The sequence below is a fragment of the Marmota monax genome, unplaced genomic scaffold (assembly GCF_021218885.2).
Source record: "Marmota monax isolate L192 unplaced genomic scaffold, Marmota_monax_Labrador192_F-V1.1 WCK01_AAM20220418_F8-fsc00031, whole genome shotgun sequence".
NCBI classification, from domain to species: Eukaryota; Metazoa; Chordata; class Mammalia; order Rodentia; family Sciuridae; genus Marmota; species Marmota monax.
The window spans coordinates 6,556,535-6,571,313 of record NW_026695197.1 but is presented as its reverse complement, the minus strand read 5'-3'; the positions used below and the strand labels follow the sequence as shown (position 1 = coordinate 6,571,313).

The 14,779-nt window shown below is 38.8% G+C and overlaps 1 protein-coding gene across 1 annotated transcript; it reads right to left on the bottom strand.

Moving 5' to 3' along the window:
• Positions 1-1,504: 1,504 nt before the first annotated feature.
• Znf397 (zinc finger protein 397) lies at positions 1,505-9,097 on the bottom strand. The gene is made up of 4 exons (XM_046428389.2): positions 8,966-9,097; positions 6,792-7,286; positions 6,452-6,593; positions 1,505-4,894 (listed from the first exon to the last, which is right to left on the bottom strand). The coding sequence occupies exons 2-4, from the start codon at positions 7,203-7,205 to the stop codon at positions 3,846-3,848; spliced, it is 1,605 nt and encodes a 534-aa protein (XP_046284345.1). The 5' UTR covers positions 7,206-7,286; positions 8,966-9,097; the 3' UTR covers positions 1,505-3,845.
• Between the last annotated feature and the right edge of the window lie 5,682 nt (positions 9,098-14,779).

The following is a 14,779-nucleotide window of genomic DNA, read 5'->3' as shown; positions in this document are numbered from 1 at the left end:
CAGGAGTGGAAGATAGGAAATAAAGAGGTTGTGGGAATAATTCATGGAATTGGTATTCTCAATTTTTATATTCTGGGCCAAAAAGTGTCAGGAAACTATCTGGTCTCTATGATTGCAGTTCACTGGCAAAGTCATAAGAGGTGACACCTGGTGGTGGTGTTGGAAGGACCATGAGAATGAGACTACTAGGGAATCTCTTTAAACACATGCATCTCTTAATCCATTAGAATTAAGACTCTTCCTTTTCTTGGGGGTGGTGGTGGTGGTGGTATACACACCAGGTTAGAATCCTCAACATTAACTGCTGGATAGGACCAAGGACCTGGGAAACCATCATGTCCTTCTTCTCACTCAGCAGGTCTACAATAGAAATCGAAGCTTATAGAGACCATGGCCAAGGTTCAAATTTCCAATCCTTCCAGACAACCATTAGTTGTAGTCTATGAAACTGAGGGAGAAAGGGAAGGCAAGAAACCAATATTAACAATACTCTGCCTCAATTGTACATTTTCTGTTTTTAATCCATTTAAAATTCATTTAAGGCAGACATTTTTCCCTCCAGACTGCTTCTAGTGCAAAATAAACAAGACAGCCATGAGCAGGGGGAACATTATTTTTCTTTCCCAGAAAAGGCTAGTGAAAGAAAAAAAAATTTCCTTTGATAGCTTATTAACAGTGCCTCTTTAAATAAACAGAAATGTTGAAGCTTCTTCAACTGTGGGATTATCTTCTTCAGCTCCTTTAACACCTACAACCAAAGGTCTTGACCACAAGGCTACTGCTTTTTTATATGTATATATTTTTTGGTACCAACGATTGAACTCACGGCGACCACTGAGGCCATATCCCCAGCCCTATTTTGTAGTAGATAGGGTCTCACTGAGTTGCTTAGTGCCTCATAGTTGCTGAGGCTGGCTTTGAACTCGCAATTCTCCTGTCTCAGCCTCCCAAACTGCTGGGATTACAGGTGTGTACCACTGAGCCTGGCTGGCTACTCCCTTTTTCAAGCGTAAGTCTTTAGGGAATGGCTTCTATTTGTACAGGATTTATAATTTTAAGAGGACTTGTTTAATATATATATTAAATATATATTAATATATATATATATATATATATATATATATATATATATAAACAAAATGTAAAATGGGTAAGTCTGCCATTAAAAAAAAATCAGTGATAAAACCAAGGATAAGTTAATTTTGCTAACAAACTTGAGATTTGGAAAGGACAGTGCTGTGGAAAGCAAGTATTTTTTTCATAATATTTCCCCAATATCCTGCACTTCTTTTTGAGTTTTCCTAATTTTTTTCCTTTCCAGTTTTTTGGTGCTGGGGATCAAACAGTGTCTTGTGCATGCTAATAAGTATGTGTTCTACCACTGAGCTACACCCTCCTATCCTGTCCTCTAGCCTTAAATAGTGCAGAAAAATTTGAATATATAAAATCACAAGAAAACATTAAATTTCCTATAACCTCACCAACCCAGAGACAACCACTGGGATTGCACATTTCTAGTATTTTTAATGCATAAATATATTTTTTACATGGGGTCATACAGTACAATTATAATATTTAACAATCTATCATGAATGCTTTATTTCAACATTAATCAACAAATTTTAACAGCTTTTAAGATTTTGTACATTCATGATGGTTTCTGAAGTATATTTATTTTCAGATAGAATTTCAAAGTCCAAAGGCAATGCTTAAGGCTTCTGGTAGTGATTGCTAAGATATTGTCTATTCACATGACACCAGCATAGAGTCCCAATTTCCCTGAATCTCTTATCAATTTTGGAAGTGCCATATCAATTGCTTCAATGAACATTTTATAAGATTGACATACATGTATTGTCCCTTGGCACTTAGTCTTTTGTGATTTGCCTATTTTAATGCTAGTTTTTCAATTAGAAGTTTTTCATGGGAAGATAGCACAGTGATTTTACATAGGGTTATGAGTTCTACCTTCTAGACATGACCTTTAGCCTTCACTTCATCTGCCTAGAACATGGGCTAAAAAGAGAAATAAATAATGTATACATACAGAGCCCTTAGCAAATACCTATTACATTTCTTACATGTAAGAGCTCTCTGGAGTATTTTTTCCTTCTGCTATCTTTGTGGAAAAAGAGGAAAATGAATTGAGCAGCTCTCACCATGTACTGTTACATTTTACCATATTTCCAACTCATATTATTCTTCCATTTTCTCATATTCTCTTTAAAAATGGACGTTAGGTGTGCTGTCATTCTTACTAGTCACCATATGCCTACTTATATTCCAATAGGAGTATTAATTCTCTTTGCTTCTCATTAGAATTCTTTTTCTAGTCACAAGATTCTAGAGGATTTCTACACACATCTGTTTTTGGTATGTTGTTCCTCTATCCTGTTAGGTCTTTTGAATGGGGTCATGTCTATTGCTGATTAACCTGTACAACTTTCCACCTTATAGTAAATACCAGCTTCTTTGTGCTAGGTTCCTCAGAAGAGGGGAAGTCTTGACTGATCACAGTTGTTACTTGTTGTCATTTTCCTTTGCAAAAGCTATGAAATATCACACATGAGGTGTCTAGAGAGTAAGTCACAGACCCAGCAACTGACATATTTTTTAAGCACCCAAGTCCAAGGAAGTATACTAGAACTTATAAGGACAGAGCTTTGAAAATGAATGATTTGGCAGATTCCAACTCAGGGACTTGGGGATTAACCTGACAACAGTTCCAATACTGTAACAAAGGTGTCCTCATACCTAGGAGAGGGAGTCAGAATCTTAACATTTACCAAGGCTCTTTCTTAACCTCCACTTCCTCCACCTACTCCATAGAAATTCTAGCCTAGCCTGTAGGTTGGGCAAAGAAACCACATATTAGCCCTTTCTCTTGGGTCATATCAACCAAGACAAAGCTATTCACTCCAAGTATTCTAGGTTTTTCCTTTTTAAACAGAAATTTCTCGATTGGCTCATATATTGCATTAGGCACTGTGCTTCAGAGACTGGTTCTACCCACACTTCTTATGGACATGACTCCATTTCAAAAGAGCTCAACAGAAAATGCTTCATTGGCCTTTACCTGTTGCTCCTTTTACTATGAACACTTCCCCCTGGCTAAGTCCTTTCATCTTTCATGTCATTTCCCCTATTCCCTTACCCAAAGTTGAGAGCTCCTTGAGTCACATAGCACTGACCACACCATGGTGCTACTACATGACTGACTGCCTTGCCCATTACATGACAGAGATTATGCCTGATCTTCCATTGCATCTCAAGTCTCAAGTACAAAGAAAATTCTCAAAAACAAAATAAATTGTTGGATACATTAATTTGTATTATTTCTTCTCATGCATATCTAATTTCTGACCTGCCCTGGACTCAACACTGATAAAACTTTCCCCACTTTTTTTTTCTGCTGTCAGTTCTGATTTAATAAAAAATTTTGATTTCCTGAAACAAACAGTCCCTTATGCTGTCCACTCTCTCCCAAAGTGGGGGCACATTGACAATCAGATGCAGTGACTGAGCCTGAGTCCCTAACCCCTTTCAAGACATTCTCATAGAAAATGAGGTTTCAATGTCACATTCCTGCTTTTCATATTTCCTGAGTATTTTTAACAGTAAGCGAAAAGCTGGAAGTAATAATTCTTCCATCCTCTGCTTTCATTAGTCACAGGAAAAAGCTTTTAAGGAACAATTTGCACTAGCTCTGTGTAGTGTTGCATAAAGCCTTAGAATGACTCAAGACCTAGTAGTTAACCTTTACGGAGTTTTGCTCCAAGAAAAACATTTCTAACAAAGATAAAAAATCTTACTGAAGCATTTATAATATTCGTTGTATTCACAAGTTACTTTACAGTGTGGACTCTCTGATGGCGAATAAGGACTGATCTGTGCCTGAAAGCCTTCCCACATTCATTACATATATAAGCTTCATCCCCAGAATGGATTTTCTGATGCTGAACAAGGGCTGAGCTCCTTTTGAAGGTTTTGCCACATTCATTACACTGATAAGGTTCCTCTCCACTGTGAATTCGCTGATGTCTGATGAGGTTTGAGCTCAGACTGAAGGCTTTTCCACATTCATTACATTCATAGGGTTTCTCCCCACTATGTATTCTCTGGTGGGTAATCAGTTCTGAGCTCTGCCTGAAAGCTTTCCCACATTCATTACACTCATACGGTCTCTCTCCTGTATGAATTCGCTGATGTCTAATAAGCTTGGAGCTCTGGCTAAAGGTTTTCCCACACTCATTACACTCATACGGCTTCTCACCAGTGTGAATTCTTTGATGTATAATAAGATATGAACTTTGACTGAAGGCTTTACCACACTCATTACATTTACAAGCTTTCTCACCAGTGTGAATTTTCCGGTGTCTAATGAGGGCTGAGCTTTGATTGAAGGCTTTTCCACATTCACTACATTCATATGCTTTCTCACCACTATGAATTCTTTGATGAATAATCAGATATGACCTTAAACTAAAGGCCTTCCCACACTGGTTACATTTATAGGGCTTTTCTCCAGTATGGATTCTCTGATGTTGTGTTAGAGATGAATGCTGCTTGAAACTGTGCCCACACACATCACATCTATAAGGTCTCTCTTCTGAAGGAACTTTCTGACTTGTTATAGGGTTTGTACTTAGAATCAAGCATCTTTGAGGCTCATCATGATGGTCTCTCTTTCCTAAAGATTTGTGTGTGAAAATCACCTGCCTACAACTACTCCCGTGTGGAGAGGATCTTCTTAATTTCTGCCCCATAGCACTTCCTTGTTGCCAGTCTAAATTGCTTTCACGCTCACTAACCACTCCAAATGAAGGTTCCCGAGAGAATCCCTGTGAATTTTCTCCTGAAATGTCCTGTGTTGTTGTTTCATTGTTTTCACAATCTGAAATGATAAACAGCAAACAAACAAAAAACACATTAAAGTTTTCCATTCACTCTCTATATTCATTTTCTATGAGAGAAAATTGAAGGGTCTGCCTACAAAGATGTCACTGTCCATGTCTCTTCCTTGCTTACATTGTCAAGCAACCTCATTCTAACTCACAGTATATTTCTTGACATGTTCTCATCTCCATTTTGCAATCTAGTTTCTGCCTTACCTAACTGCTCATACCCACCACTTCCACTGACACTACTCTCATCAAGGTCACAAACTTGATACCTACATAAATCAGTAGGTAATTTTAGGGTCTTATTTAGTCAGCATCTCTGTAGCATTGATACTAAGGACCACATCTGCCTTTTAGAGACATTTCCTTCCAGTCATATTTGACTGACTTCTCGGACTATTCCTTTTCAGATTCTAGGCTAATAACTCAAACACCAGTGTTCCTTCCTTCAGTTCTTTTTTTCTGTTTCCTGGATTCTAATGTATCCTTACTCTACAAGCTCTCTATCCCCTAGGCTCCATTTGCTACTTATATTGTAAGTTAATGCTTCCCCATATCCCAATCCATTTTGTGCTTATTTCCTAAGTATTCAAATGCTCCAAACTAAGTATATCATCAGATATATTTGCTTGTTTTCCCAGTTAAAACACAACACCACTATTACCCAGGTATTCAAGACTGAAACACCTTCAACTCCTCTCTCATACTCTGCTTTTAACAGTGACCAGAAACTGCAATGCAATTTTAATGTTGAAGAACAGTTTTCAGCTTTGGTCTTCCCTATGCCTCACCATAACACATGATGATTTATTTACTTTAGCCACTTGGATTATAAGACTCTAACAGGCCTCTAGTCTTGCTTCCCTCAAATCCATTCTCTACCCTAAAGCTAAATTCTACATTACAAATTCAACCATGGCTCTCCTTCCTCCAACACCTTTCAACTATACCCCTCTATTAAAGAAATTGTATATGTGAATCCCATTTTCTTCTCTATTTTTTCTCAACCCTCCTCCCTTGTTAATTCTCTTCGCAAGTCAAACTGAATTCTACTCTTTCTAGGATGAGTTCTGTTCTTTCACCTCCAAGACTGAGGCCTTTGCTTGGGACACTTATCCTTCTGCCTATTTGCCTGGCTTTCTTCTACACATAGTTCAAATCTTAGATGATTTTCTCCAGGAAGTGTTCCTTGAACCTTTAAGATTAGGTGCCATTTTTTTTGGTGCTCCCATAGTACCCAGTGCCTACTTTTAGTCCATAACTTACTATACTAGAAATGTCTTTTTGTTCATCCACCACCCACCTAGACCTGAAAGCTCCTTGAAAGTAAGACTCAGTACCTACTATAGTACTAGACATGTATTAGCACTCTATAAAGTTTGAATGAATGAATGAATGATAAGGAAATGGACACAAGGAGGGCTGACTGAAATTCATGTGCATTACTGAATACAAAGCTCCTAAAGTGAGCACCACTGGTTTAGAATAACAGCAGTGATGCTCATGTGTTGGAAGTTTGATGAGTTCCCAGACAAGTTCCTATTCCTCACCACGTTTAGGGGAAAGGCAGGGTTTCCAAGATTTCAGTTGTGACTTTAAAGGTTGGAGTTGAATGTTTGTTGACTCTTGGGATGCTGCTAGACATGTCAAATCCTTCCATGGCACTGTTGGTCCCTGTGGATTAGCTGGGACCTGAAATTAGTAAAATATGGTTAGCTTTGTGGCAAAATCTCTAGGAAAACAGACCTTGTGAGAGTAGAGGCATAGCTCTGATATACTTCAGGGTTATGGTTCAAGAGATATGTAACTTTTTATCCTATTGTTATGATACTACATGCTCCAGGCTGTAAATTGCATTTCCCACAGCACATGACTTCTGTCTGTTCCCACCTGCTGCACTGGATCATCAAATTCTCTTTCCAAATCTTCCAACAGGGTCACAGCTTCCTCCCCATTTCTTGGACTATGTTGCTGAACCCAGATTTGCAGCTCCTCAGGTAGGATGCTCAGAAACTGCTCCAGCACCAGAAGTTCTAAGATCTGCTCCTTTGTGTGCAATTCTGGCATTAGCCACTGATAGCAAAGCTCCTGGAGTCGGCCCAGAGCTTCCCGGGGCCCAGGTGTCTCATGGTAACAAAACTTTCTGAACTGTTGTCGAAACAATTCTTGGCAGGATTGGATACTCCCATTCTGTTTAAATTTCTGACCCCAAGAAAAGCTATCTTCTATTTTCACTAGTATTAATTCTTGTTCCTGATGATCCTGAGGTATCTGAGTTGAAATTGCTCTGGAATCCACAGCCATTCTGGAATGAAACAGCTTAGCAAGAACCTCAGTACAACCAGGTTCTGTGTGTGAGAGATTTTGGGGGTAATCTCTTCTTTCCTAAAGGATATAAAATCACAGTTAACTTATGGTAGGGAAAAAAGTCTCAGGAAGTTGTAATAATATAGATCAATAACTCAAAGAACATTTAAAGGGAACAGGTTTGAGTCTAATAAGCAACAATAGAATGATCAATTAAAAATCATTAAAAAATCATTACATCTCAGTGTCTCCTACTCTCTAGAATTTCTACTACTGATAAATTTTTTTTAAAATTTTGTTTTAGTTGTAGTTGGATGCAATACCTTTATTTTATTTTTATGTGGTGCTGAGGATTGAACCCAGCACCCCACATGTGTAGGTCAGCAGTCTATTACTAAACCACAACTCCAGCCCATACTGTTAAAATTTTTAGAAGCAAAAGAATGAAACATTAACATGACTCACACAGTGAGATAAATACTTCCTTTTCAATTCCCTCTCAATCATGATTACACAAAGGAGGGAAATTTGATTTAACATGTATATAAAACTTACTTACTTTTAAAAATAAAATATAGACCTCAGACTGACTTCCAAGGGTAATAACATCTAGGTAGAATTTAATTAAAAAATTTTATTTGTAGATGAACATAATACCCTTATTCTATTTATTTATATGTGGTTCTGAGGATTGAACCCAGTGTCTCACAGGCACTAGGTGAGCACTCCACCAGGGAGCCACAACCTCAGCTGGTGATGCTGACTTTTTATTTTTAGCTAGCTTCTATCTATAGCAGGTAATGCTGATTTTCATTTAAGGTAGTAATAGCACATTTTCAAAAAATTCAAATTAAACATGAGTTGACTTAAATAAAAATATTACAGGGGGCTGAGGCTGTAGCTCAGTGGTTAAGTGCTTACCTCGAATGTGTGAGGCACTGGGTTCAATCCTCAGCACCACATAAAAATAAGTAAAGATACTGTGTGTTCATTTACAACTAAATAAATATTTAAAAAAATATTACAGGATATTTTCCATTTGATCACATTTATTCACTTAATTTCTTTACCAAACACTGAAGCACTTATTACAGGCTCTGTCCTGAGGTGGCACTGGGTAAAAAGGTTTTAGTTCATGAATCTATTGAGGAATCAACAAAGATAGAACTGTAAAATGCTTATCATGAGTTCAAAAACATGACAGATATAGACACAAAAGATGCAAAAAAGATCAGGCTCAGCTGTCAAAAAGCTTAAGGCTATTCTGGGAGCAAAAATTTAAAAATAAACGAAACGTAGTAACAATTATATACCAAGTTTTGAGATATAGACCAAACACGATCTGATTTCCGGATGGGAAGGATAGCCACAGAAGCGTATGCTTTTTATTTTATGTTCATTCAGAAGGATACAGTAAAAATTATTAATATTACGGTAACTTTAGAAACTAATTAGAATATGCAGACTACGAATCTCTGGTTTACCAACTAGCCTGGCTGCACTCAGCCTTCCTATTCTTTATATCCCTTGTTAAACCACAGCATTTGCGAAGTCACGGAGGTGGAGGCACAACTCTGCTTTCCGCTGGCAGGCAGGAGCTTGAGTGCTGGCCTCTGCTGCCTCCCCAGGACTCTCGGGAGTCTTTGCCCTGACCCGGGGGTGGGCAAGCCGAAGAGCGGAACGCCTCCATCTTGCCCCGGCACCCAAATAGGGCGCCAGCCCTACCCTCCCTCCGCCTTGGGGCCCGTGTCCCTCACCGCGAAGCCCAGGAGCCGCCAGGGCACAAGCTTCGACCCAGAGCGGCGAGCCACAAAGACCGGAAATCTGCATCTCGGCCTTCCGCTAGCTCGCCCTCGGGAGCTTCCGTCCGCCCCGCCCCTTTCTCGAGGGTAGCCAATCAGAGCCGCGGGTTCTGTTCTTCCCACCGCCTTTGCTCAGGGTTCGCTGGGCTGGCAGAACCAGAGATGCCAACGAGGTTGAGCGGACCGTAGGTGGCCTCCTTGTCTGAGGCCGCTTTTGCTTGCTTGAACCCCGTCTTCCCGCTCCCCGATCGTAGTGGGTGTGACGTCATTTCCGATTCGTCTCACTCCCAATTTTCTAGCAAAGTATGCAGATTTTCCTGTAGAAAAGACTGATTTTCCACTTCTTTTCCATGATCTCTGACAAAAGTAAACGGATGGATGAATGAGCAGAACAAAAAGTAACAATCACTTATATTGATCTTTAAGCGTGCCATACCAGCCTTGCAACAGCTCTGTGGGCTACACTCAAGTCCCCAAAATTTAAAGACTCAGGTCCCAGGCTACCGTCTCCAGTGCGGGCTTTCCCTCCCTTTTTTAAAGCTGGCATTAATCTTGCTATTAAAAAGAAAGTCGGCAATTTGTAGGTAAAAAATGATGCCTCATGTCTTCACTTTGTGAGCTTGAGGTTAGTCCTTCTCACCGTGTGGGGTAGTGCACACCTGTAATCCCAGAGATTCGAGAGGTTGAGGCAGCAACATGGGAAGGGCAAAGCAGCCTCAGCAATTTAGTGAGGCCCTAAGCAACTTAGAGAGACCCTGTCTCAAAAAATAGAAAGAGCTGAGGATATAGTTCAGTGGTTAAGCGCTCCTGGGTTCAATCCCCAGTGCACCCCAACACCCCCCTCCCCAAATTTCCTTCTCATGTTTATGGTTCAGAGAAATGACTTTCCCTGTTTTTGAAATTAAGGTGTTATTGTTTTTGAGACTATTACTTCATTGGTTAATTTTTTTTTACTTATTTGTAATTATTTGTAAATGCTAGTTAAAAGGAGAATAATAATGTGATATATACATAGAAAATTAAGTTTTCTTTGTGATCTAACACACTTAAACCAAAGCTATTTGGAAACAAACGTTCTTTAGCATTCAGCGCTAAGTTAATAAATAATCTCAATCACTGTGAAATTGAAGCCAGAATTAGACAGGCAGTCAGTATAGATAGGTAAATGGAGTCAGGTCGGATCCAGGAGGCCAATTTTGATTGAGTCTGGCAAGCTGGAGACTGTCCCCTGATGGATTGAAATGTTAATTTCATCGAAGCCCTTTCTTCTGCTCCAACCTGTTGGTAGGGTTGGAGGTCCCAGGAATTGTGCCTCCCAGTAGGAAGCTATAATTAATGTGTCCTTGGCAGCTCCATCCTGCCCTTCCACCTTAAGCCCACCTGATTCCCACATTTTGGCCAACCCACAGAGCATTCCCAAGCCTAGTCACATTCTCAGGCAGGAGACAGATAAGGGGAAGAGGGCAGGAGAACAAAGGAAGCCTAGGACATATAAAAAGGGCTCAAAACCTCGCTTCTTAGGATACCAGGATACAGCTATGGCCCTCTTCCCTCTCATTTGAGGGGAAAAGTCTGTGTTACCCCTTTTTAAATAAACCCTACTTTATATTTTACATTCCTTGTCTCGGCATGCTCTTCTAATATTCAAACTTCAACATTTGAGGAAGCAGAACTTGTCACCAGTAACTGGCGGTATCAACAACAGCTATTTTATTTTATTTATTGGTTGTTCAAAACATTACAAAGCTCTTGACATATCATATTTCATACATTTGATTCAAGTGGGTTATGAACTCCAAATTTTTACCCTGTATACAGATTGCAGAATCACATCGGTTACACATCCACATTTTTACATATTGCCATACTAGTGACTGTTGTATTCTGCTATCTTTCCTATCCTCTACTATCCCCCCTCCCCTCCCCTCCCATCTTCTCTCTCTACCCCATCTACTGTAATTCATTTCTCTCCCTTGATTTTTTTTCCCTTTCCCCTCATATCCTCTTATATGTAATTTTGTATAACAATGAGGGTCACCTTCCATTTCCATGCAATTTCCATTCTCTCTCCCTTTCCCTCCCACCTCTCATCCCTGTTTAATGTTAATCTTTTTCTCATGCTCTTCCTCCCCGCTCTGTTTTTAGTTGCTCTCCTTATATCAAAGAAGACATTTGACATTTGAACAACAGCTATTTTAAAAAGCAAGAAAATACTGCTAGTTTGTGTTTCAGTTATCTATATGCCACTACATCTATATGTGACTCCAAGATTAGAGACTATGAATAGCAGATGTTTTATTGCTCACAATGTGTGGCCAGGAATTCAGGCAATGTTTAGTAGAGATTGCTAGTCTCTGCTTTATGAGGTGTCAAGATATGGTGGCTTAACGGGCCTGGAAGGTCCAAGATGGATCTTATGTTGCTGGGATCTTGTTGCTGCATTTTCGCTAGAGCTACTTGATTCTTCTCCCCAGCGCTTCTCTACAGGTATCTAGTCTGTCATACATTATTCAGGAGTTTAGCTAAGATTTCTTAGCCTAAGCTGGCCTCCTAGAGAGTCAAGGAGGAAGGGAAGATCCTACTTGTTTCAAAGACTAGATCTGGAACTCAAATTATAATCCACCACTGTATTGCCTTGATAGGACTAGATTCATGGAAAGAGGAAATAGTGTCCATCATTCAATGGGAGGAGCAGTTAGCTTGAGTTTAAGAAGAAATTGTGGCACTTATTTTAGCATCCAATGTACCATACCTTGTTATATTGAGAAGCTACTCTTGAGGAATGAAATTATTGAGCGTTTTATCAGTTAAAATGCTTTCAGCTGAAATAATGGAAACTCTACTAAATATCTGTATTGTTTAACCTTTTAAAAAATTCTACATAAGTATATGTAGTGGAGGCAAGGCCATTCCTAGGGTTGGTTAATTCAGTGTCTTGACAATATATGAAGGATCCAGGTTCCTTCTTTTTGTTCTGCCCTGTGTGTGTGTGTGTGTGTGTGTGTGTGTGTGTGTGTAGTGCTGGGCACTAGAACCCAGGGCCTTGTGCATGCAAGGAAAGGAAAACACACTACCAACTGAGTTCTATCCCCAACCCTGTTCTGCCATCTTTAAGTGTATTGGTTTAAGTGTGTCTTGTGTCCTTTATGGTACTAAAGTAGCTCTCTCAGTTCCTGATTAAAGATGCTGAGGCAGAAAAAGGGTCATCTTTTTCTTCTGCTCCCTTTTAAGACTAAGGAAACCATATTTCCACAACAGATTTTCCTCTCATATATTTCATTAGCTAAATTGCCTAGGCCTAGGTAAGGTGGGTAAGGCCTCCATAATGGGCTTAGACCAATTAAGATCACATCGCAGAACTAAGGAGCAAGTTCAGCCACTCCTTAAGGGCACAGACTTTTGGGGAGGATATGTGAAATTTTATTATGATTAAAATATAGATGTCATGCCAGGGCTTAGACCCAGGAAACAGATTCATAATCCCAGCAGGTGGGAGAGATATAAGACGCAGTTAGGATATTGGACATGCTTTAGTCAGAGATGGTAACAGCCTCCAGTCTCCTTCAACTTCAGCTTTAGCCCCCAGCCAGTTCCATTTTGCCCCAGTCAGTTCCATTTAGCCCCATTATTGCAATACAGTTCAAACAAAGAAGTAACATCGCCAATTGGTTAGATCAGTGCACACATGCTCACAAGCAAATGTTTATGACCTCGAGTACAGGTATACTGAATCAGAATTTTTCTGACCTTGACTACACATTAACCATAACTTAGCTGATTCATGGCCTTGGCATACTAAAAACATAACATAAAACATAACAGTGCACTGGAAGATTCAGTGAGGGAGCCTAACAATAGCCATTTGGGGCTTGCCCCAATAGTAGAAAAGGGGATAAATCAATGAATGTTGAGCAAGCAATGGTAGTATCTATTTAAGATATAATCTGGGGCTGGGGATGTGGCTCAAGCAATAGAGCGCTCGCCTGGCATGCATGCAGCCTGGCTTTGATCCTCAGCACCACATACAAAAACAAAGATGTTGTGTCCGCCGAAAACTAAAAAATAAATACTAAAAATTCTCTCTCTCTCTCAAAAAAAAAAAGAGAGATAATCTGATTCTCTTTAGGTAATAAATGAGACACTAGGAAAAAATTCAGATTCTAATCATTCCTTATAATATGGTATATGTAGTTAAAACATAAATCAATTACTTATTTGCAAGAGATCTAGACTGGAGATTTAGAGCTAATATTCTGTTTGGGGATAGCAACTGAATACCATGTGGAGTCTTAGCCAACAATTTTCCACTTATGTGGCTTAACTTTCTGTGTTCTCAATTACATCAGTGCCCTCAAAGATCATCTCTTGCTAGGTGTGGTGGCATATACCTATAATCCCAATGACTCAGGAGACTAAGGCAAGAGGATCACAAGTTCAAAACTAGCCCCAGCAACTTATTGTGAATGTCTCAAAATAAAATATACATATTTTATTTTAAAAATAAATATATATAAATAAAATATTTTATTTTGTCTCAAATAAATTATATATATATATATATATATATATATATATATATATATATATATATATATATATAAACTAACCAGTGGTGTAACTCAGTGGTAAAAGCACTCCGGAGTTTAATCCCCAGTGGGAAAAAAAATTGTTCCTTAACATTTCATCCCTTTATCTTACATAGCCTGTTTTAATGTGAAAATTTTTGTTTCATAAATTGTTGAATTAAAGGTAGAAAAATATTATTTTGTTTTTTCCCCCTTCACATACTCTTAATAATTGTTTCTGTTTTTTAATGATGGGTTTTGATAATTGTTAGGTAAAATCTGCCCTAGGCATTGCTGATGATTGGTGAATAAGGCTCTTCATTTGGTAACATCCATTTGAGAGAATTACTATATCATTCAAAAGTGCTTTTATGGTCTTCATCAGGTGATATAAGCCCCTTGAAAATATTTTGATTAAAAGCTGCTATCAATAATAAAGGATGGAGAAAGTCTTCTGCACATGTAAGGGAAATGATCATTTCTTCATTCAGCAAATATTGTGGAGCCTTAGTATACATATGAGGAACTGGGAAGAAAAGTGGAGATTCAAATGAAATAAAAGATATTTCCTTCACCTCTCTTACTAGTGTGATTTCTGGAGTATAAACTTCATGAGAGCAGACATTTTGTTTTCCAATGTTATCTGAGCACTGACTGCAGCCTAGTATTATATAGGTATTTGGATAAAAGAATGAAAGAGTTCACATATACATATATATAAGACAAAAAATTGGTGCTAAAATGAGCAGAAGTATTTGAAAGATTCAAAGAATCTTTCAAGTATATAAGACAATTTTAATACTAAGACTATTTTAATATGAACTCACTCAGGATTTGTTTAATCAAGTTTAGCAAGATAGACCCAAAGACAACTACCTGTGAAAGAAGAGTTTATTATGATTTTTTAGAAGATGGGAGGCATGGTACACCACACAAGACCCCTTTCTTGGAGAAGAATAAGGAGGAGAAGGAGAGAGGGGGATTGGGAAGGGAAAGTAAGAAACTGGGGATTAAGCTTTTAGTACTGTAGGGATGGAAAGTAGCTAAGTGGAGATATCCCCTGATAGGCAGAAAGCAAAACACACTTGTTGAAGCCCGTTTTGAGGTCTACAATAAAAACTCCCAGTTCCTGAAAAAACATTGGAATAGTGGATCTGCAAACAACCTTGAGTGAGCCATTAGCATGATCCTTTGACTCGGCCAT

Bases quoted from the DNA above. Each gene is read 5' to 3' on its own strand.
- Znf397 (XM_046428389.2), bottom strand. From the start codon at position 7,205: ATGGCTGTGGATTCCAGAGCAATTTCAACTCAGATACCTCAGGATCAT. The intron at 6,594-6,791 runs GTGGGAACAGAC...TACTAATTTCAG, and splicing joins TTGATGATCCAGTGCAGCAG to GTCCCAGCTAATCCACAGGG. The intron at 4,895-6,451 runs GTGAGGAATAGG...TTATCATTTCAG, and splicing joins CTGCCTTTCCCCTAAACGTG to ATTGTGAAAACAATGAAACA.